The 24,364-nt window shown below is 41.1% G+C and overlaps 2 protein-coding genes across 2 annotated transcripts in view; both read left to right on the top strand.

The window, feature by feature from the left end:
• Positions 1-24,364, top strand: part of Znf250 (zinc finger protein 250) — a 57,356-nt gene that overhangs the window by 288 nt on the left and 32,704 nt on the right. The window lies entirely within an intron of this gene.
• Znf16 (zinc finger protein 16) lies at positions 46-24,055 on the top strand. The gene is given in 5 exon segments (XM_063231307.1): positions 46-3,498; positions 3,501-3,521; positions 16,917-17,007; positions 17,009-17,094; positions 17,097-24,055. Coding segments are annotated over 5 exon segments (2,070 nt in total). The 5' UTR covers positions 46-3,296; the 3' UTR covers positions 18,767-24,055.

Below are 24,364 nucleotides of genomic sequence, written 5' to 3'. Positions count from 1 at the left end.
CGGAATCTGCCGGGGAGGGCGCGGCTTAATGTGACGTCAGTAACGTCCTACGCAGACTACCTCGCTGTAACTGACACCCCCCCCACACCCCACCCCCGTTTTGGCTGGGATGCTCGCTGAGGAGCGGTAATCGTTTGGGCTCCTGGAAGGAGTAGGGCCTGAGGAATCTGCCAGCACATATCCTGAGGTTCCATCTGCGGAGGGTTGCTACGAGGTCTTCTGTACCTGGTTCAGCTTTTCACCAGGGGAAAATGCAGAAATTCTAGGCTCATTCAAGCTGTTTGATAAACACGTTGTATTGTAATAGTTACGCAGTTCAGGTTTCCTTGCTGCCTACCAGGCAGAATGGCCCATAATTCCTGGAGGTTCTTTCACATAGGCAGTATATCTGGGAAGTAACTGGCTTGTAGGGTCTTTCTCAAATTTTTAAGTGCTTGTATGACTAGCTTGAGTCTACCAGGATAATATGTGACAATAATTTTAATTCTTTCTGCAAAATGCTTTTTGTCGTCTGGTGGTTTAGCATATCCAGAGATTCCAGAGATTGGGACACAGATATAGGGTAATGAGCTTTCTGCCTACTACCGATTAAGTTTATGTTCTCTGGGCAAGATGGTACAGAGAAGGAGGTCAGAAAAACAAGATGTAGGGGCTGGGGATTTAGCTCAGCGGCATAAGCACCTGCCTTGCAAGCAGGCAGTCCTGAATTCGATCGATCCCCGGTACCGATAAAAAGTTAATAAAAAAAAAAAAACAAGATGTAAAGCATGCACACAGTTTGGCCCAATTTATAATTTTTAAAACATTATATATATATATATATATATATATATATATATATATATATATATTTGCTTTTGTAAACCTGGAAGAATAACCTAAAACTTGGAAGAGGAACCAAGATTTGTTAGATTTGTTCACATTTTAACCTCCTCTTCCCTCCAGCCCCTAGTCAGACCCCAGAACCACACACCTCCACCCTTACCTTCGAAATTTCGAACCATATGATTCTGCCCCTATTAATAATGATGAAAACTAGAAGTATTTTTTAAAAACATGCTGAATAAAAATATGGAAATGATTGAATCTCCCTATGATAAGGGAGAGTATTTTCTCCCCATGGAAACTGGGCAGTCTCTTGGTCTATTTCTGGTATGGCATGAATGAGCTCCATAGTGTTTTCTCTTCATTGAATCTCATTTGACACTATATTTCTGAGTACCCTGCCAGGTTAATCTTTTGAGATGTTTTATTTTTATCTGTGATTTAGAAGTGCAGCCAAGGTCTCTTCCAATCTGTCCTTGGTGACCATCCCTCTGAGCTCAGTCTTTGCAGTCTTCTACAAGCTTTGAACCTACACTTATTCTCTGACCAACTCATTAAGACTACTCATTAAGACTACTCATTGTGGGTTCTTCCGTGATCTTGCCTCAGAAAGCCTGTCCAGCCCTTCTTCCTTGTCCAAGGAGACCATGAGTAATGCCTTACCATTCTCCTGCCACCTTTTTTCAGAGAAACCACTCTTCAGCTCCTTTCCAGATCACCTTGATTGAGCAGTTGGAAATGCCACCGCCTTCTGACATTCCCCTCAACTTCATCAAAACCTGAAGTGGATAAGTCTTCCCTCCCCTAGGCCAGAGTCTGTTGGCCAAGACACTGCATCTGAACAGAGTTTGTGCTCCATCTTGGGTTAGTGAAAGGCTGCCTCCCTGTTACCCTGTTAAATACCTGGAGCCCTCAGAAGCCTGTGCTGTAGACCTGTATTTCACAGAGTGCAGGCAGCACTCCTACTGCAAGGTCTGTAGGACACAATGTAGTGTCTATCAGGGTGTGCCCTGCTCTTTTGATTTTTCTGTCCACATTGGCTGTCTCATACTTCCTGGAACCTGGCCTCCTTGCCCCTTACTGTCTTCAGCCTTTACACTCAGCTTCTGCCTTGGACTTTTTTCCCCTAATACCTGTATGACTCTTCCCTTCCTTTACCATTGGGTTTCTGTAAGGCCTACCTGTCTACCTTAGTTAAAATGCCCCTGCTGCCTCTGTCAAAAGCAGTTGCCCCCACTCACTGATGGATTTGCTATGATCTGTTACTCCAATGAGCTCCAGAAGAACTATGGGTTGCTGCTGTGTCCCATAGTCTACCCAGGACAGATACCAGCATATAGGAAACACTGAAAAATGCATATCTGATAGAAGAAATTTGGGCCAAGTGTGGTAGCACACACCTGTAATCTCAGTACTCCTGGGATTGAGGGAGGAGGATAACTGCAAGTTTGAGGCTCACCTAGGCTACAAAGTTGAGTTCAAAGCCAGTGTGTACTACATAGCAAAACCGTGTCTCAAGAAGACAAAAAAAAAAAAAAAAAAAAAGAAAGAAAAAGAAATTTGGTCTGTAGGTTGACAGACATTTTTCACTGGATTTCTGCCAACATATCCTGCTTTGTCTTTACTCCTGAGAGGCACAGACATTTGTGTCAGACCCCACTCCCTAGTGGGTTACAGGGGAGGGTGGGGCTCATGAGGGTTCGAGCAGTTAATACCTCAGTCCATGTCAGGAGCCCATGTGCCTTTAGGTAAAAGTATACCATCTCCTGCCCAGAGGAGGTGGCCGAGATTGGAGAGAGCCCAAGTTTAGTGGTCTTCACAGAATAAAGGATGTTATTACCACTGGATGGATAGAGTCACCACAGAGGTTGGTATAGGTGTCGAAATGAACTTGTGGCATCAACATGCATGGGGAGATGAGCGAGCACCAGGTTCAGTGGGAGGGCTTTTCAGGAGGGTGGAGACAGGGACACCTGCTTTGGCTCAGACTTTACTTCTTAGGTTGGCAGTACTGGCAAACAGTATTTGAGTGACTGTATGTGTGTCCACAATGTGGCCTGCCCTTGGCTGTTCAACCCTTGAGGGTTTTGTTTCTGTTCAGTAGGTGGTTATTGTGCGTTCTGCTTCATAACATTGTAAGTGTCAGGAGCCAGGATTGTGAGGCAGACCCACAGCAGGAAGCAGACACTGGGAAGGCTGCTCTCCTATCATGATGGGATGAGTCCTTAGAGGGTGCCTGTGACCAAGGCACTCACTCCGCCTTCGGAGTCAGCATCTCACCCTTCTACCTGCAATCCTGGCTCATGATTCTGTGTCTCCATGGCTGACTCTCTTCCCTTGGATCCAAGATCAGGTAACATAGTACCAGTCCTTGATACCTAACAATACCACGCCCCCTGCAAGTCTCAGGCTGCAGGGGCAGAGGACAAAATTTCTTCCTAGGAGAATGGAACAAGCCTTTCTGCACACTGATGTGTGTCCTTGCTGGTCTTCAGGTCCCAGCTATGCCTAGCCTCAGAATTTGCCCCAAGGAGGCAGAGATGGAACTCTCAGCTCTAGGACTATCCCCTTGGATCCCTGCAGCACAGTCTTATGTGAGTGATACTCCTGTTGTGACCCACCCTAGATCTCTAATCTGTGGGCCCCTCATCTGTGGCATTGTTGAGCTGGAAACCACCCCCACTTTCAGCAGCCAGGTACTAAGAACAGGTTCCCCAGTTGCGCCCTCATTCTGGGAAGATTTATACATTACCTTGTGCTCATCGTAGGAGGCATCTCTGCCATACCTCATGGACTCAAGGGGCCAAGACTGAATGTCAGAAAGAAAGTTGACATGTCCTGGCCTCTAATGCCCTGGATAGGATACTGGTTTTCCCTTTGACCAGAGTTGTGACATGATGACTGCCAAGTGCCTTTGCTTTGCCCTCTGACCCTTTCCAAGCCCAACAAACCAGGCCAGTAGGTTCTGTCCTACTCCCTTCTAGCTACATTCAGACGGTCCATTTGCTCTTACCCCCTCAAAATCCTTTGCAAAGACTTTACCAGCTCACCCATGTAGACTTCTCAGCAGTGAATAGGCTGGCTATTAAGTGTTAACTTCCTCTGCTTGGGTCAGATAGCTGCTGTTATGCAAGGGAGACATTCTCCTCAGACCATGTGTGGAAAGGGATGGTTAGGCCAAGAGTAGAGATGATATAAGACAGACCTGATGTGTGCTAAACAGAGCAAATTTTGAACAATGGGAGGAGGAAGCAGATAGAGAATGACAGTCACAAGAAGGTCCCTAGAAGTGGTGTTGCAAATAGGTTTGCTTACCAGCCTAACCAGAGAGAGAATGTTAAACAGATGGCCAAAAGACCCCATTAGGTATATTGTACAGAGAATAGTGAGAATGGTGAGAATATCCAGGATTCTGTGAAACAGGAAAACAAGACAATGAGTACTCATGTTTTAAAAGCAACCGTGGAGCAAATTGGCGGAGTAGGCAACTCCAAACACCTGTTTCTCCATATCACGATCAAAACAAATAAATAAACCACCAAGTATAACCCATCAGAACCAGCTTTTTCAGACCTCTGGAAAATTGTCAATGTTTTATAGCAACACTAAGTCAAGAAGAAGGCAATTTTAAAATGATAAGAAAATTTTGTAGTATTCTTACGTGGCTATGTTCTAAACCCTTTCTGGTTCATTGGCATTTCTAAAGCAGCTTGCATTCCCAGTGTGGGACATGGTCCCTGGTCACAGAGGGAGCAAAGGATATCTTACTACATCTGTTTTAAACTATGTGGGACTACTTGAAGAACTGTCATGCACTGTACATCTCTATTCTGCCCAACTCAGAACTGTGATCTGGGGCACTACTTATAAAAACAGCCAGACACCCACCTAGAAAGAAAAGCTGCCCTTAGGGGAAAATGAGAGCCTTCATAAGCACAATTGAGAAATTTAGAAAGTCACACTTATGCTTAGGATAAGGTGTGAGCTTGGAAAAGACCTATGAAGATTGTAAGCTTTTACCTCGTGCTGGTGTCCAGGCTTGATGACAGCAAGTAACTGAGATGTTGTAAACAATGTTGAAGGAGGGTCCTAAAATAGGTCCTGTCCACAGACTGGGAAAGGTGTTTTACTTTCCTTTTGTTCTTAATGTTCAAAGAAATTTCTGTCAAAACACTAGGTAAAGCCAGGGTATAGTAGTCATTGGTGGAGTGCTTACCTAGAATGTGCAAGGCCCTAGATTTAATCCTCAGCACTACGTGTACACCCCCATACACACACACAGGCCAGAAAAGCGAACAAAGAACAAAAAACAATAGCTGAAAACAAGCTAAAGAAACAGCTCCTGGGATATGTCATTTGTGGTGACAATGTACCAGAAAGCACCCTTTGCAAAAATAATTTGGCAAAAACACAGAATAATGACTACAGCCTTCAACAATTAAGATGAAAAATGACTATTGAACTTACTGGACAAACACTTTAAATCACTTGTTCAAATACAGTAAGAAAGCTAAAATGAAACTATGAAGAGAGTGCTAACTGAACCAGAAAAATAAAATGTAAAAAAAAAAAAAATCAGACTGTCAGTAAAGATACATAAATTATAAAAATGAACCAACTAGAAATTCTGGAACTGAAAAATATACTAAAATAAATATTTCAGAGGAAGGTTTCAACAGCAGATTAGAGCAGGAAAAAGAAAGAATCAGCAAACTTCACAGTAAGATGGTGGAAATTGTCTAGTCTGTGGAGCAAAAAGAAAAAAGTTCCAGGAAAATGAACAAATTCAGTAGACCTGTAGGACAACGTGAAACAGATGGACATACATAGTATGGAGGTCCGAGAAGGACATGGGAGAGACAGGTGAGACTATCTGAAGACCATGTCTGAAAATCCCCAAATTTGATGAAAGACATGAACCTGTATATCCTAGAAGCTCAGCATACTTGAGGAGGATAAAGTTCAAGAAACCTACACCAAGTCTCACTATAATTAATCTTGAGTGCAGCAAGAGAAAAATAATTCATCTAAAATAATGCATCCCAATAAGATTAACAGCTGATTTTTTTCCTCAGAAGGAAAGTGGAGGTCAGAAAGAACTGGGCTGACTGATTCAAAGTGCTGTGAGAAAAGCCTGTGAACCAAGAATTTTATATGTGGTAAAATTATCCTTCAGAAACGAAGAATAGGGCTGGGGATTTAGCTTAGCAGCATAAGCGACTGCCAACCCGGTACCAAAAAAAAAAAAAAAGAAAAAAAAAAACGAAGGGTAGATTCAGACATTGCCAGATAGACAAAGCTTGAGGAGATTTATTATGAATATATTTTCCCTAAAAGAAACGTTAAAGGGAGTCTTAAAGGTTGAACTGAAAGCACAGTAGACAGAGACTCAAAGCCGTACAAAGAAATAAAGACCTTTGGTAAAGGTAATTACATAGGTAAGTATACAATTTTGTATTGTAGTTTTGGTTTGTGACTCTACTAATTGTATGCATAATTTAAAGAACAAGTGACGTAAAAAATAGTCTATATTCTGATTTGGTTTGCTTTTTTTGTGCTGGAGATTAAATCCAGGGCTTGCTTGCATATGGTCTACCACTGAACACACCCCTAGTCCAATAAGTCTGTGGTTTTTGAGCTCACGATTTATTATAAAGATGTAATTTATGATAACAAATCATAGAAGTAGTAGCTATCAATTTAAGAGAAGAGTTTTTGTGTGCTGTTGAGACTAACTTGGTGTCATCTGTATTAGGATATAGTAAATGGTAAGAAAATATCTAAAAATGTATAGAAATGAAAATAAGGAAAAAATTATAATGACACATTACCAAAAAAGTCAACTACACAAAAGAAGGGAAGTAGTAAGGGGCTGGGGATTTAGCTCAGCGGCATAAGCGCCTGCCTTGCAAGCAGGCAGTTGTGAGTTCGATCCCTGGTACCGGTAAAAAGGAAAAAGGCAAAAAAAAAAAAGGGGGGGGGGAGTAGTAGAGGAGTTGAGGAATAAAAACATAAAAGTTACACCAAATAGCAGTATAGTAGAGATCCTACTTTTTTTAGTAATTACTTTAAGTGTAAATGTATTAAACTTTCTAGTGAAAAGATCGATATTGACAATAAATAAACATGGTTCAAGTATAGACTGTCTACAGGATATGTACTTTAGAGTCAAAGAAAAAAGTTTAAAGTGAAAGATGGAAAAAACATTTTATGCAAATAGAAACCCAATGAGAACTGACTTAACTGTACTACAATACCAGACAAAGTAAGTCCAAAACCTGATACAAGAGAAGCATTATATATTAATAAAAGGATAGGTTCTTTAAGATATAGCAATTATAAATATATACACCAAGAAAAGAGCCCCAAAATACATGAAACAAATAGATTTGAAGAGATAAAGTTCTACAGTAATAATTGGAGAAATTGGAGACCCCAGTACCCTAATTCCAAAAAAATTGGATAGCGTGTCTAGACAGAAGATCATTAAGAAAGCAGAAACAGTCCTTCAGCCTCCCAAGTACTGTGGTTATACATGTGTGCTGCCATACCCAGCAAGAAAACAGAAGACTTGAATAAAACTAAAAATCAACTGGACCTAATAGACATTACTAACATCTGATGTTTGTATCCCTCTGAAATGCGTATCTAAGATGTAAACCCTATTATATTTCTGTCAATAGGTAGGGCTTTGCGGAGATGAGTAGGTCATCAGGGCAGAACCCTTGTAAATGAAGTTAAGGACTGAGCTTGGTTGGCCCTTTTCTTGTTCTTCTGCCACTTGACACATGGAAGCCACCATCTAGGAGGAAGAAATCTTTATTACACAGTAAATCTGCTAGCACCTAGCTCTTAGACTTTGCAGCCTCCGTAACTGTGAGCAATAAATTTCTATTATAAATTACCCAGTTTTGTTTGGAGTTTGTGTTCATTTGTATTTTTGTTTGTTTGTGAGAGGGGTTTCTGGGAACTCTCCTAATGACATGATAAATGCTAGGCAGACTACCTCTGAGCTTTCTCCTTTGCCACTAAAGTACCTTTTAATAGCAAACTAAAGAGACTAAGGAACACATTAAAAAACTTCATCCAGTGCAACAGATACACATTCATAAACACCATATGTCAGGCCATAAAAAAGTCTCAGTAGCTAGATGGGGTGGCACATTCATGTAATCCCAGCAATTGGCCAAGGCAGGAAAATTGCCATGAGTTTGAGGCCAGCCTTGGCTATACAATTAGTTCAAGACCAACCTAAACTACATAATGAGACTCTTTCTCAAAAATTAAAAAAGTCTCAAAATTAAAAATATTGAAATCATACAAAGTGTTTTTCCAACCAATAACATGAAGAAAACTGGAAAATTTTTAAAAGGTAGAAATAAAGCTACTAGTGGGTCAAAGGAGAAATCAAAAGGAAAACAAATACAGATAAATGTTTAAAAACACAATATAGTCAAACTAAAGAGATACAGCCAAGAGAGGTTTTTAACTAGGAAAGAAAGGTGATTTAGCATGAGAAAATCAATCAGTGTAAATTTTACCACATGAATAGAATGAACCAGAAGAACCATGGTCTCAACTTGTATAGAAAAGGCATTTGACAAAATCTAACAGTCATCTTTTAAATTAATGAAAGACCTTTATAATTAATAAAATGCTTATGAGAAATCCACAGGCTAGCAATCAGATAAGGAACAAGACAAGTATATATGCTTGTTTCATTACTGCTGCTTATTAAACACCTTCATTGAAGAAGATAGCAGATCAGTAACCTAACATTACATCTTGAAGAATTTCAAAAAGAAAAGCAAATTAAACTAAAAGCTACCAGAAAAAAAAAAAAAACATTAGAGAAGTTGGTGGGGATTTAGCTCAGTGGGATAAGCACCTGGCTGGCAAGTGCAAAGTTGTGAGTTCAATCCCCATACCCAAAAAAATCCCCCAAAAAGTAAGTGATAAATCAGAGAAGAAGCTAAAAAAATAGTAGTCAGCAAAGTCAAAAGTTCTTTGAAAAGATTGACAAAAGCTTTATTTAGATCACCCAAAAAAGACATTCAGAAATGAAAGTGGGAAAATTACTAACAGCCTTACCCCCTAAAAAAAATAGATATGACCATGTTGTGAATAATTGTAATCAACAAAACTTAGAAGAAGAAGACAGATGTATAGAAACATAGTTACCAGATCTGACTCAGGCAAAAATCTGAACAGACTTATAACAAGGATTGAAGCAATATTAAAAACAACAAAGAAAACAAGTCCAGGACCAAAATGGCTAGGATTACAAAAGTGTCTCAAATACCTTCAGCATACAAAAAAGAAGGGAATATCTCCTCGTAGAAGCTCAGGATTAGCCTGATAAGGCATCATAATAGATTACAAAGTGACTGGGCACAGTAGCACATGCCTGCAATCACAGCGCTTGGGTGACTGAGGCAGGAAGAGTGCCAGAAGTTCCTGTCCAGCTGGGCTACTTAATGAGTTCAAGACAACCCTGGAATTGACAGCAAGACCCTTTTTGAAAAGCTAGTGTTCCTTCCAGCTGGTGATACAAAACTTAATAACAGCAAACTGAATTTAATAGCTTTTTAAAAGTATTGTACTCTATAACCATGTGAGGTTTAACCAGGAATGAGTGATTTAAAATAAATCTAAAGCTAGATGTGGTGCTGCATACCTGTAATCTCAGCACTCAGGAGGTTGAAACGAAAGGATTGCTACACATTCAAAGCCAGCCTGAACTATGTAACAAGACCCTGTCTCAGAAAGCTAATCATATTAATAAATGAAACAGGAAAGCCATGATTACCTCAATTCACACATGAAAAATATCTGCCAAATCCAACTTTGATAATTTTTTTAAAAAAATAATTGATAGGAACTTTCTCAACCTGATAAAAGCCCTTGTAAATAAGAGCTATAGTAATAGTCATGAAAAATTAAGAACTTAGCTCCTGAGATCAAGAATAAGACGTGTACCTACTTCACCTACTGTATATCATCATACTGAAAGTTCAAGCCAGATCAGTTGAGCAAGCAAATAAAAGACATCCAAATCAAAAACAGTCATAAAATACTTGTATAAGACAAGACCCCAGGCGTAGAAAATCAAAAAAAAAAAAAAAAATCACAGAAGCTATTAGAGGTGATTCAGCAAAATTAAGCATAAGATCATCACAAAAGCGGTTGTTTCTGTAGACCAGCAATAAACAATCTACAAAGGAAATTAAGGAAATAATTCACTGGGGGGAAAAAAACAGGGAGGTAAATGGCTTCACTGAAAACCACAAAACATTGCCAGAAAGAATTAAATAAATAGGGCATTCCGTATTCACAAATTGGTAGGCACTGTTGTTACAATGTCTGAACTACCCAAAATGGTCTATCACAGTGAGAGTGAACCTATTATAGACTGAGTACCCAAGTTGCAACCCAAAACCCACTTATTTATGGCAAAGTGCCAACACTACAATTAAACCTAAATACAGAAGTTTTAGTTTAGGAAAAACAGCTCATGTGACTTGTGGTATCATCACAGAGAGGGCTCTATGTGCCTACTGGGGCATGCATGCCATCAAGGATCTATCCTATCAAAATCCTAATGACCTTTTCTGCAGAGACTAAAAAGGTCAATCCTAAAATTCAATTACAGAAGGTCCTGAATGCCAGAATACCCTTAAAGAAGATGCGAGTTGGAGCACTCACACATTCTGGTTCAGAACTTCCTGCAAAGCTTTAGTAATCTAAACAGTTGTTTCCTGGCATAAAGACAGAATTCAGAATCTAAACCACGTAATAGCACACGCTTATAGTTCCAGTGCACAGGAGGCTGGGGAAGAAGCATCTGACAGATTGAGGCAGGAAGATTGAAAGTTTAAGCTCAGCTTGGAAAATTTTATATATGTATTTTAATGGCCTTGGATCTGGCAGTGGGTTTATAGATATAGCAACAAAATAAAAATATATACATTTGACATCATCAAATTAAAAATTAGACATCAAAAGATACTATCAGGAAACTAGAGACATCCTACAGAAGAAAGAAAAAAATTTTAGGATATCTGATAAGGATCTAGACTCTAGTACCATAATATACAAGGAAATCATAAAAGACAACCCAATTTAAAAGTGGGCAAAGCACTGAATAGATATTATTCAAAGAAAACGTACAGATGACTAACAAAAACAAAAAGACATAATATCAGTCATTAGTGAAATACTGATCAGAAACAGTGAAATTATCTCTTCACCATTAAGATGCCTGTAATCAAAAAGATGAGATCTAGGCATGGTGGTTATATGCCTGTAATCCCAGCACCTTGGGAGGCTGAGGCAGGAAAATCACAAGTTTGAACCCAAGCCTGTGCAACTTAATGATGGTGAGACTGTCTCAAAACTAAAAATATCTCAGGATGTATCTCAATGGGAATGCCCTGGGTTCAATCCCAGTACCACCCCTTGAGAAAGTGTTCACAAGAATATGGAAAAATCAGAACTGTACAACTATTTAAGCATTACATATGACCCAACAGTTCCACTCCTGGATGCCTATCCAAACTAGTCAAAGAAAGGAACTGAAGCAATATATGTAAGCAACATACAAGGGTTTGACCTTAAGTTTTTGACTTCATGATGGTGCAAAAACAGTCACATTCAGTACAAATGACTTCAAATTCTGATTTTTAATCTTTTACCAGGCTAGTGTTATGTTGGTACACTACTCTTCTGATGCTGGGCATCAGTCAAGTCATAGCTCCAGTCAGCCACACAGGCATGAAGGGGATACACAGTGTTTTATACTGTGCCATGCTGCTGAGCTGTGATGTCAGTAGCTGCATTTTCTTTTTAGAATACTTTTTGGCTTAATATTTTCATTTACAGTGGTGTTTCAGACCTAGGGTATGAGAACATGACCTAAGACAAAAGGATCAAAGAGACCAAAGAAAGAAACATACAGATCTAGGGTTGCAGTTTATTAGGACTTAAGACACAAGTGTCTTTCATAGGAGGACTTCTGGACGTCAGGCAGGAATTACATGCTAAGTGACCTGTGACCATCCAGAATACTACCTATTTAATCCCAAATATTGAGTACTGTAATACAAGTATTGTAATCTCTTTTCTAGTCTTCTCCACAATCCAGAAAAGTTTTATTTATAATCCCATTGAAAAGTTGTTGGAATCCCAGCAAATTAATTCTAATCTGCCACTTCCAATGCAACTCACGAGAGTAGAGACACCAAGACATATTCAAAGTTAACGGCAGCCAATGGATCCTAAGCCCGATCCTAGTGAAAACAGGCAGACAAAGGCCATACTCCAAGGCCTCTTCCAGAATTTATGTCTTGTGAAGAAGGAGGTGATTCAAATATGAGTGACAATGGGGATGGAGGGAACTACATGAATAACATGAGCTGGCTAACCAGGTAGGGAGAAAAGCATCTTTGCAAAATGCAGGGAGAATGATATGCAGAAGGATCAATCTGCACAATTCAATTAAAGTAGCAATTGAATTGTTTTTAAAAGTTGTTGCTTCAGTTTCTGATACATGAAGTTTTGTGCCCTGCAGACTCATGGCCTCTTTTATTTCGAAGCTCATACTCAGTTGACATTCCTGGAGCTGACTGGCTCTGCCATCCTGCTGTGCTCGTATCTTTTACAGACAGCACTATTTAAGGAAACAGGAGATTGTCAGCATGGCCCCAAAGATTACATGTCAGTGCTTCAACTGATCTTATTTGCATTGCTTGGAGCCAAGTTGAAGAGAGAAAGAAATACCATAGCCAGCTCTACACATAGCCATGTATGGAAATAAGACTCGATTTAACTAATGTTGCAGCAATTGTTCTGCATTCAAGGAGAGGTGCCCATGTAGTCTTCTACAATTACCTGGCCTTTCTTTTTTATGTTTTGGTTTGGGGCTTTTTGTTTGTTTTTGGTTTTTTTCTTTTTGATACAGGGTTTCACTATTCAGTTCAAGCTGACCTCAAACTCACTTTGTAACCCACACTGGCTTTGAACTTGCAGCAATCCTCCTGCCTCCACCTCCCAAGTGCTGGGATTACAGGCATGTGTCACCACACCGAGTTTACCTGACCTTTCTAAAAATATTCAACATCAGTTTAGAAACACGCTGGGTGTCATTAGCTAGCACAACAAGCTCCAATGACTATCTTAATGACTGTCCTGTAGGGTTTGGGATATGTATCAGGATCATCTTGTTGGCAGAATGACAGTGACAACCAAGATGGTTGTGATTATGACAAATTGGATTCCTCCAAATGGATTTATCAGCCCATAAATTATAAATTAAGGAGAATCTGTGTATATACATCGTGGTTGTAGCAACCCTATTTACAATAAGTGAAAGATGCAATCAACTCAACTGTGCAGGGATGGGTTGTACTATGCAGGGAATATAATTCAGCCATAATAAGTGAACCACTGATGCATGCTACATGAATGAACCTTCAAAACATCCCAAATGAAAAGTCAGACACAAAAGGTCATATAGTGTGTGATTTCACCATATGAAAGACCTAAAATAGGGACTACTCCATCCATAGGGACAGAGTATTGGTAGGTGGTTTCTAAGAGCTGGAGTGAGGGGAAGATAGTGACAGACTACTGCTTATTGAGTAAAGTTTTAGAGGTGTGGGGAGTTAGGACCTTGCTGTGTTGTCCATACTGCCCTCAAATTCCTGGAGTCAGGCAGTATGCCTTCATTCTCTCCAGTAAGTGGGATGGGCACAGGACACATCTGGTGTATGCCTGGCTAGGAGTAAAGGATTTTACTCTAGAGTAATGGAAGTGTTTTAGAAAATATCAGTGGTGATTATATAGTATTGTGAACTGTCCACTATAGAACAATTACTTATGTGAATTTCATCTATAAACTATTAAAGGGAAACAAGTAACTGCAGGAGGTAGGTAACTAATGGTTTCCCACTTGAGTGTGAGGTTCATCTTGGGGTCTGCCCAGGAGACAACCTGGCTGCGGCACTGAAGGTGCTACTGCACCCCGGAGAAGCTTTTTGGTTGTGGTCACAGGATGCTGTTGTGATGAGGGACTCTAGCTGCTATGGTACCTGGAAGCTACTAATCGTAAATGTCCCCCTCAAGAGAAATACTTTGTCTTTTGCTGTGGAAGGACTGAGTCAGTCTCAGTATAGTGAGTGTAGTACAGACAGCTGTTTGCTCTCAGATCTTTTCTTTTGCTTGTAAGCCCAAATTTTACTGGCATTTTAAAGATTTTTCCTAAAGAGAGACCTTACTTCTGATTTTGTTTTCCCTTCCAAATAAAAACTTTCACCATTTTTATTGTATTTCTTAAGTTGAAAAGATGAATTACATCAAATTTATTTTAAATCCAAAAGTGATCCAGCATTCTCCTTATCTCAGTAAAAGACCCATCTAAACAGTGACTCCAGCTAGAACACCATTTCTGCGTTACCACACTTCTTGTCCACTCTGGTAACATCTCAATGAGTGGGTCACCAAATTCAGCTAACAACCTGTTTCATATGTCCTGTGAACTGAAACTGATATTGACGGGGTTTTTTATTCAAATCTATTTTATTTTAAAGTGAAAAAGTAAAACAATTTCAAAACAGTAATTAGGGGGTAACAAAGGTATATAAATTGCATATTATATATATATATACATTGTTTTTTTCAGCTTCTCACACTAGTGAGACTATGATGTTTACACATGCATGCCTGATTTATTTCACTTATAAGTATGATCTCAAGTTTCATTCATTTACCTATAAAAGTCTAGTTTATCCTTGTTTATGTCTGAGTAGTACTCCATTTTCTAAAAATACCACATCATTTTTATCCATTCCTCAGTTGATGGGCATTTAGGTTGTTTCCAAGGTTTGGCTATTACAAATTCTGCTGCTATAAACATGTGTGCACTTATATCACTATGGTACAATATTCTTAATTCTTCTGGGAAGATACCCAGAAGAGGAATAACTGGGTCAAATGGGACCACCAGTCACAGTTTTTTGAGGAATCTCCACTCTGATTTCCACAGTGTTTATACCAGTCTACACTCCTACCAACAGTGGAGAAAGGTTCCTTTTTCCCCACAGCCCCTCCAGCATTTGTTTTTGGTTGATTTGTTGAAATTAACCATTCTTTCCAGAATAAGGTAGAATCTCAGTTTTGTTTTGATTTGCATCTCTCAAGTGACCAGTAATATTGAACATTTTTTCATATATTTGTTTGCTGTTTGTATTTCTTCACTGAAAAATGTATGTTATCTCATATTCCCATTTCTGGATTGGGTCTTTAAATGTAGGAGGCCTGATTTTTTGTTTGTTTGTTTTTAGTTCTTTTTATGTTCTTGATAGTAATCCTTTGTTGAGGTACAGCAGACAAACGTTTTCTCCCATGTTGTGGGTTGTCTCTTCACTTTGCTGGTGGTTTTTCTTGCTGTGCAAAAGCTTTTCAATAAGATGAGATCCTAGTTGTTGACACTATGATACTTCCTGTGTAATTGGAATTGTGTTCATAAAGTCTTTGCCTATACCATTGTATTTGAGTTTTACCTACTCTATCTTCCAAAAATTTTAGTGTTTTGTTTTACTATTTAGATCTTTGATCCATTCCAAGGTTAGTTTAGTGCATGGTGAAAGATATGGATCCAGCTTTAATCTTTAGCATGTGCAGAACTGATACTGAGGGTTTTTAAACAACAACAAAAGAAACCCACTTGACAGTGACAGAGACTTTGACAAGGTGTCAAAGCTGTACTAACTGCTACCTCTGTTATTGCCACAGCCTGCATCCTTCCTTGTTCAGTTCCTCCCACTCAGCCAGAAGATGGGCTTTCAAAATGTTGACTTGACAAGAGGACTTCTCAGCTCGAGGCCATAGCTGGCAGGGCTGTGGACTCCTATCCAGCCCTTAATTGTCTTGTACTCTATTTTCTCTATTCTATCAATACCCCAGTATCATGTGAATATTACATTTCCTAAATGTACCATAGAGCCAAGGCACCTATGGGGATGGGGGCATTGTGACTTGAGGCCTAGCCACACTGCATCTGAGCTACAGGTGTCAGTAAACGGCAAGAGAAACTGCTGCAACAGGAAAAGGGGCTGGATCTGTGAGGGCTGAGCATATGACCAAGTTGCATCTGAGGTTGACATCATGGGCAGCTGCTGGAAATGAGTGTGTCTAAACTTGGAAGTAGCTCCATATGTCACATTCAGGGAGGAATACTCAGAAAGTAGATGCAGCCGAGACAGACTCAAGGAAGACAGCGAGAGCATTTGAAGAATATGTGTCCTCTACCGCTGAGCATTAATTACTGTAACTCAACAGGGGTCCTTTCTGACCTGCTTCTGGGAGTGCTCTCTGCAGTACAGGAGACAGCGGGGACAGCTAAGAAAAGGGGAAACCGGTGCATATGCTCAGTAATCCGCAAAGAGCTCTCCAGGGAGTGTGTGTGAGCAGAGGTCGTCAGGAGTGTCAGCAGCATGCTTCATAACTGTCTCTGCTTCTCTAAAGAAAAATGGGCTTCTCAAACCTGCAGCAGGGCTCTGCTTCATATAGTTGAATCTTAAGACCAAACCAAAACATTAGCTGGTACACATGAGAGAAAAAACATGGGCCTAAGAGGCTTTTACCCTACAATGTTGTGAAGGAAAAGGGATTAAATATGTAATAATGTATCGGCATATGATGTTTCCTATTGGTGGAGGGTGAAATGCACATGGATTTGGCACGTTTTCAGGTAGCGCCAACAAGAATTGCTCCAAGTGTGATAAGAAAAGAACTAGGGGCACTCAGCATCTTGACCTGGCCTAATAGGCAAGCTGTAAGTGCATCTCTGAAATGTGGAATCCTGGGGACTGTGAGTGGTTTTTGCTCTTTGGCTCCTAGTAGCATTATTACCTAGGAGCTCTGTCAGCTCCTCTCTGGTTTTTTTGCAAGATTTAGACTACCATCTATGGTGGGGTCCCTGTTCCCATGCCTCCTCTGCAGAAGGTGAAGCCTGTGGCCCAGCAGATTTGTCTGGATGTTGTCTTGTTCCTGTCACTGCAGTTCCTTCTATGACTGGGTATTTATTGTTTCAGATTGTGATACCAGGACTGAAGACAAAGAGTGTTATCTGAAGGAAAATGTTTCTGAGGATTTGAAATCACAGGCAGAAATAGCAGAAAACTTCAGATGATGTTTCCCAGGTGCCTGAGTTTGGAGGATTCTGTGAGGACATAATAGAAGGGGAGTGGAAGGTCCTTGGAGGTTAGAACCTGGTACATCTCTCCATCAGAAGGGGGCCTTCAAACCAGTGACAGTGCTCCTTCAGGATCCCTTCAGGGAGAAAGGTCTGTATTGTCATAGTTTTGACCGAAGCTTCATTCTGATCCCAAGACTGATGGCCTATCAGGGAGTCCCTATGGAAGAGAGATCACATCTGTATGACACGTATGGCCTTAATGCCTTCCATCACACTGAGGACCTAACTGACCATGAGAGCATTCCCACAAGTGAAAGCCCATTCATATGTAATGGATGTGGAAAAACCTTCAGAGGAAACCTTGACCTTATTCAGCATCAGATAGCCAGCACTGGAGAGAAGTCCTTTATGTGTAATGAATGTGGAAAAGCTTTCCACCAGAACTCAGTTCTTAAAAACCATCGGCCATCTCTGGTGAGTGTGAAAGCCTATCAGTGCAGTGAATGTGGGAAAGCTTTCCATGGGTGTGCAGACCTGGCCGGGCATCAGGTTCATCACAGCAGTGAGAGGCCTTATGTGTGTAATGAATGTGGGAAAGCCTTCAGCCAGAATTCAAGCCTTAAAAAGCACCAAAAGTCTCACATGAGTGAGAAGCCCTATGAATGCAGTGAGTGTGGAAAGGCTTTTAGGAGGAGCTCAAACCTTATCCAACATCAGAGAATCCATTCTGGGGAGAAACCATACGTGTGTGACAAATGTGGGAAGGCCTTCCGGCGGAGCTCAAACCTCATTAAACACCACAGGATTCACACAGGGGAAAAGCCTTTTGAGTGTGGGGAGTGCAGGAAGGCCTTCAGCCAGAGTGCACACCTCAGAAAGCATCAGAGGGTTCACACTGGAGAGAAACCCTATGAATGTAATGATTGTGGCAAACCATTCAGTCGAGTCTCTAACCTCATTAAGCATCACAGGGTTCACACTGGAGAGAAACCTTACAAGTGCAGTGACTGTGGGAAAGCATTTAGTCAGAGTTCCAGTCTCATTCAGCATCAAAGAATTCACACTGGAGAAAAGCCTCACGTGTGCAACATATGTGGAAAGGCCTTTAGTTACAGTTCAGTGCTCAGGAAGCACCAGATAATCCACACCGGAGAGAAGCCGTATGGATGTAGTGTCTGTGGAAAGGCCTTCAGCCACAGCTCTGCTCTAATCCAGCATCAGGGAGTACACACTGGCGACAAGCCATATGAGTGCCACGAGTGTGGGAAGACTTTTGGTCGCAGCTCCAACCTCATCCTTCACCAGCGAGTCCACACTGGAGAGAAACCCTATGAATGTACTGAGTGTGGGAAAACCTTCAGCCAGAGCTCAACCCTCATTCAGCACCAGAGGATTCATAACGGTTTGAAACCCCATGAGTGTAACCAGTGTGGTAAAGCCTTCAACCGGAGCTCAAATCTTATTCACCACCAGAAAGTGCACACTGGGGAGAAGCCCTACACATGTGTTGAGTGTGGTAAAGGCTTCAGCCAAAGCTCACACCTTATTCAACATCAGATAATCCACACTGGTGAGAGGCCATACAAATGCAGCGAGTGTGGAAAAGCCTTCAGTCAGCGTTCAGTCCTAATTCAGCACCAGAGGATTCACACTGGGATAAAGCCCTATGACTGCACTACTTGTGGGAAAGCTTTTAGCCAGCGGTCAAAGTTGATTAAACACCAGTTGATTCATACAAGGGAGTAGTCTGTGGGCCAGGAGGAATGAAATCAAGCCAGGCTCCTTTTAAGACTCCACTGACCCTTATTTCAGCCTGTCCAGACCTGAAACCCAGGGTCACTCAACCATCTTCCACACATTCAACCACCCAACCCTGGAACACTCCTTACAATCACCCTTCACAGGCTCCCTTCCCCTGCCATCAACCCACTTCATGTGCTCTCCTGTGGGTGTTTTTGTTTTGTTTTGTTTTGAGTTTGTGAGCAGGTTACCATATTTGTTAGGAGGAAAAGATTATGAAGGCTGCATATTCGTGAATTGAGTTCATTATTGTGGTTAAAAGTTACCAAAAAGTGACCTTTGGTTGTAGATAACCACAGTAATACTTCGGTTTGGCAGTCAGTCATAGGGAATAAGTTTTGTATCAGTGACTGTTGTAGATGTTTTGTTTTTATAAAATCAAGTTGAACATTTTCAGGTCTGGTTAGTCTGCCATCCTCCACCGTGGTGATACACTAATGCCTCGCCCCTTCTTACTGACTCCTTCATACAGCTTGCACCCAAGACTTCCCCACTCCCCTGCTTTCCTCTATGTTTACCTGCAAGCAGATCAGTTGCCTCCTCATTGCTCTGTTGTGACTGCAGTCCTGGCCTCCAGTTCTGTCCCTCACTGTGCAGGCCCCCAGAGACATCTGTGCACCTCATTTTCTTGCCCATATCCTTCCATGATGTCTTTTCCGAGATACATATATCACCAGATATTTTTGAAGTACTTCCTTGGGGCTCTGCCCTGGATCTAGCTCACCAACCTCCATCCTCATTTTCCTGGAGTTGTGCCCCTGGCCCCTGAACAGGCAAAAAAAAAAAAAATGTTTGACATGTTTCACTAGAGACTTCCAGACCCCAGCTAACAGATTGCAATCTAGGAGTATCACAGGACCTGCAGGCCAAATCTGGCAGACATGTCAGTTAATGTTTGTCAGGATGCATCTGTGCCACTGGCTTAAAGATATTGAAGGCAGTTTTTGCATGACACAACTGAAAAGTTATGATTGATACTATATAGCCCCCAAAGCCTGAGTCTTTAGATTCTGCCCCTTTACAGGAGAAGTTTGCTAGCCCAACCTTAGCATGCTACCCTGCCAACAGAGGTAGCTTTCAGGTCCAGACTTTGCCCAGGCACTTAAATTCTTACAGGAGTTGAGGTGGATTTTCTGACCAGGGCCCTAGTTTATGCTATGAAATGGTTGTATATGTGCGGTGGATGCTTCTTGACCAGTTCTTGTAGCCACATAACATCCCTGCTTCCTTACTGTTCCCTGAATACTGTAGGCCCTATTGGGAAACTTGAGACCTAACTCTGAAATGAGTTCCTATTGCAGTCAGTTTTGTGACAAGTGAATGACATGGTATGGGTGGCACCTTGAAACTGTACCTTTGTCTTAGCAGTCTGTTAGGTATATTCACAGATTATTAGGATTTCTTACTCTCTAGAACTAAAGAAGTAGGCTTAGGGGCAAGCTTCCACAAAAGATTCTAGAACAGTCCCTTATGGTTACCCTTCTCCCAAGCTTCCACAAAAGATTCTAGAACAGTCCCTTATGTTACCTTACTCCTTGAGAGCTGCTTTACATTTGCAGATTTCACTGCTCTGCTCTGACCCAGGCCAACAGACAGGCGTTGAACTTCCTTCTTTACCCCTGCTTTGACTTAATGTCTTGTACATCTGTATCAGAACCAGAACTAATGCTTGTTTTCTACTACCAAAAAAGGAAGCATGAAGTGCACATTGTGGATTCTAGGCTGAAAAGGCAGCAGAGAGCTCCCAGGGTGTGTAAATAGGTTTCGTGAATTTTTGAGTAGTTATAAATGACTGGTTCCCCTGTAACCTGCATTTTTGTGATTTTTAAAGTTTTTTTTTAAATAATTTGACTCAGAAAATTTGAAGTACCACAAAGCATATCTACCTCCCTCCACTCAGATTTCCCACTTAAGATTTCTTTTGTTACTTACTTCTCTCCCTCCCCCCAATAAAAACAAGTCTTCCCCTGAGACTGAGCTACAGATGGGGTGCACCTTTCCCCAGAAAGTCAGCATGTGCCTCCCCAGCAGGAACCTCTTCTTCAGCCACGGGATCAGTGTGAAAGTCAGAGAATAAGTGATGGTCTGCATGATCTGTAAGCCTTCCTAACTTGGCACTTGTCCCAGTGATGCCCATTTTAGCAAATAGAAATGTTTTTCCCTGGTCCAGAAGCCAGCTTTCAATCACGCATATGTAACTGTCATGAATAGTTCAGTCTTTGTCTTTAATAACATTTTTGAAGCACATGGGCCATTTACATTGTAGAACATCCTTCCTCTTGGATTTGTCCGCTGTTTTCTGACAACTGTGGCAGAAGCCAGAAAAGACATGTTCTTGTGGTACGTGACTTTTTGGGTGGGGAGGGTCTCTTTCAGGTGACGTAACTCTTTATCATTCACTTTATTATTTGCACTGTGAAGTTACTATTTCCAATTTGTGATTAGGATTTTCTGGAAAGAGACAGGTAAACAACCTTTTTTCATCAGTTTTTTTACCCCCATTTAGATCTGTCAGTGATTTGTGCTAATTCCCACACCAAGGAAAGAGATTTATCTTTTCCATTTATTTATTTGTTTATGCATATGGACTCACTTATTCCTATATGTTCAGTGGGGTCCAGTTTGCTACTTTTCTCATTTATTGAGATCCTTAGATTGTCCCAGGTTTGGCCATTAGGGGCCATTCCAGCTATCCTTGAGTCCTTGTGACATCCTTCATTTGTTAGCACTTTGCTTTCTGAGACAGCAAACTTTTCCAAGCTACATGTTCTTTCCCCCAGCTGTGAAATCAGTTCTTTTCCCAAGAAGTCCTGGGTTTGGTTTTGGTTTTTTGTGGAGAAGGTTTTGGAAAACAAGACCTGAATGTTAGGTGTGTATATTGTTAACCGAGACTGTAACTTCTGGGCCTTTCAGCAGAGAGTTAGGAAATAGATACGTGTATGCTTACACATAAACATCATCTTGTAGCAACTCCCATACTTGTCACTATAATAAAAATCACCAATTCCAGTTCACGCCACAGACCTTGTTCTGCTCTTCCCTCTTCCCATATTTGTGACAATCCAGTCTTTTATTTAAAAAATAGAAATATGGTTCCTATTATGTTCAATATATTTGCAGACTATTTTTGCTCAGTCCTAGAATATACTGAAAGTCTCAGAACTGCTAATCCATAATCACTGTAAAAACATTGACGCATCAGTGTGTATCTACAAATCTTTGATTGGTTTGAATCTATACAGTGAAAGTACTTGGTCAAGCTGGGTTTGCCTGTGTAGTTGGAAGGCCGAGGCAAAAGGATCACCATGATTTGGAGTCAGCCTGGGCCACCAGATGAGTTAAAGGCGAGCCTGAACTACAGAGTGAGACTCTGTCTCAAAAAACAAAAATACTGTTTCCAAAAGATACTCGTATCTGGGTTTTGTCTTTTTTCTCTCTCACACTGGGTAAGTTTGTTTCTGTTGTGTTCCACCTTAGTGGTTTTGTATATGTTTATCAGTTTCCCTTCTTAAGGTTCATGACTCAATTTTTAAAATTTCATTTATCTATTTTTGGTACCAGGAATTGAATTTAGGACCTCGTGCTTGTGCTGCTGAGCTAAATCCCTGGCCCATGACTCAAATTTTAAAACATAAAACTTTTTCAAAGGGAGATTAGGAAAACAGATATAGTGAAGTCTTATTTATAGATACATAATATCTTATATATTACATATCTAAAATACATAATTGAGGGTGAAACTGGCTGCCCTTAAACTCACTGCATGACCTCAAACTTAAGATGACCCTCAACCTCAGCCTCCCAAGTGCTGGGATAACAGATAAGTGCCACCACATCTGGTGACACACTTAACATCTTAAGGATAAAATATTTTCCCAAATTATGTATAGATTCAGTATGGCCTCAATCAAAATCTGAATAGAAATAGTTTAGGACTTAGTCCAAATTACCCTAACTAGAAAGTGTCTTAATGTTTGGTAGCAAATAAAAACATACACTCAACTAGCATTAAGTTAGATGAGGAATTTATTGGAGTACTACAGACAAACCCACTTTATACCATTGAGGACAGTGGAGCATGGACAGGAACAACTTTCCAAGTTCTTTTTCCCCTTTGTCCATTTCATTCCTTTTGAAACTACCAGATAAATCATGCATGGTGGTGCATGCCCATAATCCCAGCACTTGGGAGGGTGGGAACAGAAGATTGTTGTGAGTTTGAGGCCAGCCTGGGCTACACAGTGAGTTAAAGGCCAGGCTGAATTACATAATGAGATGCTGATTTGATAACAGAAAGGGAATGAGGAGGGAGAAACAAAGGAAACAGCTACCTGAAATCTGCTGCCTGCTTCCCAGCCCTCACACATCAAGGATGGACGTAACACTGTGACATAACAGGACTAGCCTCAAATGTATCTGCCCAGGACAGCTACTGCTCTTTTGGTTATCAGCTTATGGATCTCTGCAGGCTAAAGTCAGGGGTTAAAATCACGGGTTTCTTTTGGAGCTAGTCAAGTTTGAGGTGTCTAAGAATTCAACTGATTGTTAACAGCCCTGCACCTCAAGAAAAGTTTGGGGATAGAGATGCAAGCCTGAGAGTCACTGGTATACTTTTAAATAGGTTGGGTGTGTTGCTTAGTGGTAGAGCACTTCCTTAAAGTACATGAGTCCTTGTTGGATTCTCAGCAACTCCAAAATAATACATAAAATGGGATATGGATCCCCAGGAAAATATGAGATAATTAAAGAGAGAATGAGGAAGGGACCTCAGACAGGCCCAAGTCTCACCAGCACTGAGCATTCAGTAGTGGGGGAGGAAGAGAAGCAACAAGGCACCCATGGAAAAGGGACCTGGGTAGACAGGAGGAGGGGCAACTGCATTACACCCTGTGCAGAAGGAAGTTTTCCTGCAAAAGAGAAGTGAGAGAACTACAGAGACGCCCGCTGCATGAAATCTGGGGCAGGAGCCCGGTGGGGAGGGTCTCTCTAGTCCAGGCAGGCAGGGATAATGGGGAGCTGGGAGAGGTGGAGGGAAGAACGAGAAATGAAATCCTTCCTCCACAAATAGAGATAATGGTGTTGAATATAAAGAGGCACTCTGTGATGTACCAGAAAAAATGGGCAAATATAGGTAGACATGTAGATACAGTAGGAAAGGGAGGGCCTTTCAGGACAGCTTTCAGCTCCTATGTTTTCAAATTTTGGGGAGGCAAGATTATCTGTTGCAGAAGAAAATATGGAAGAGTTGTTCAAGGTAAGGGAAAGTCAACCCGATGGGCTTGAGCCAGAATGAGTTGCTGCCTCTTCTCAGCTCTGGTTTCCCCTCACCGTCAGAGCAGCATCGTCCCTGGGGCAATAGCTTGCAGGGAAAACTGACATCTGCAGTCCTGAGTGCACATGTGGACTGTTATCTTCCCACCCACTGGCTAGACCTCCACACCATGGAGCACAATCCAGCACAGTGCTTTGGCAGGGAACCCTCTGCCTTTGTCACGCAGGATTTGATAATTTCTTTTAACAGTGTGCCCCTCCTCTAGAAAAAAA

This window comes from Cavia porcellus, unplaced genomic scaffold, assembly GCF_034190915.1.
Source record: "Cavia porcellus strain 051 isolate PalLab524CR breed Dunkin Hartley unplaced genomic scaffold, mCavPor4.1 scaffold_19, whole genome shotgun sequence".
NCBI lineage: Eukaryota > Metazoa > Chordata > Mammalia > Rodentia > Caviidae > Cavia > Cavia porcellus.
Note: the sequence above shows the minus strand (reverse complement) of the source record. Positions and strands in the feature narration are given on the sequence as shown.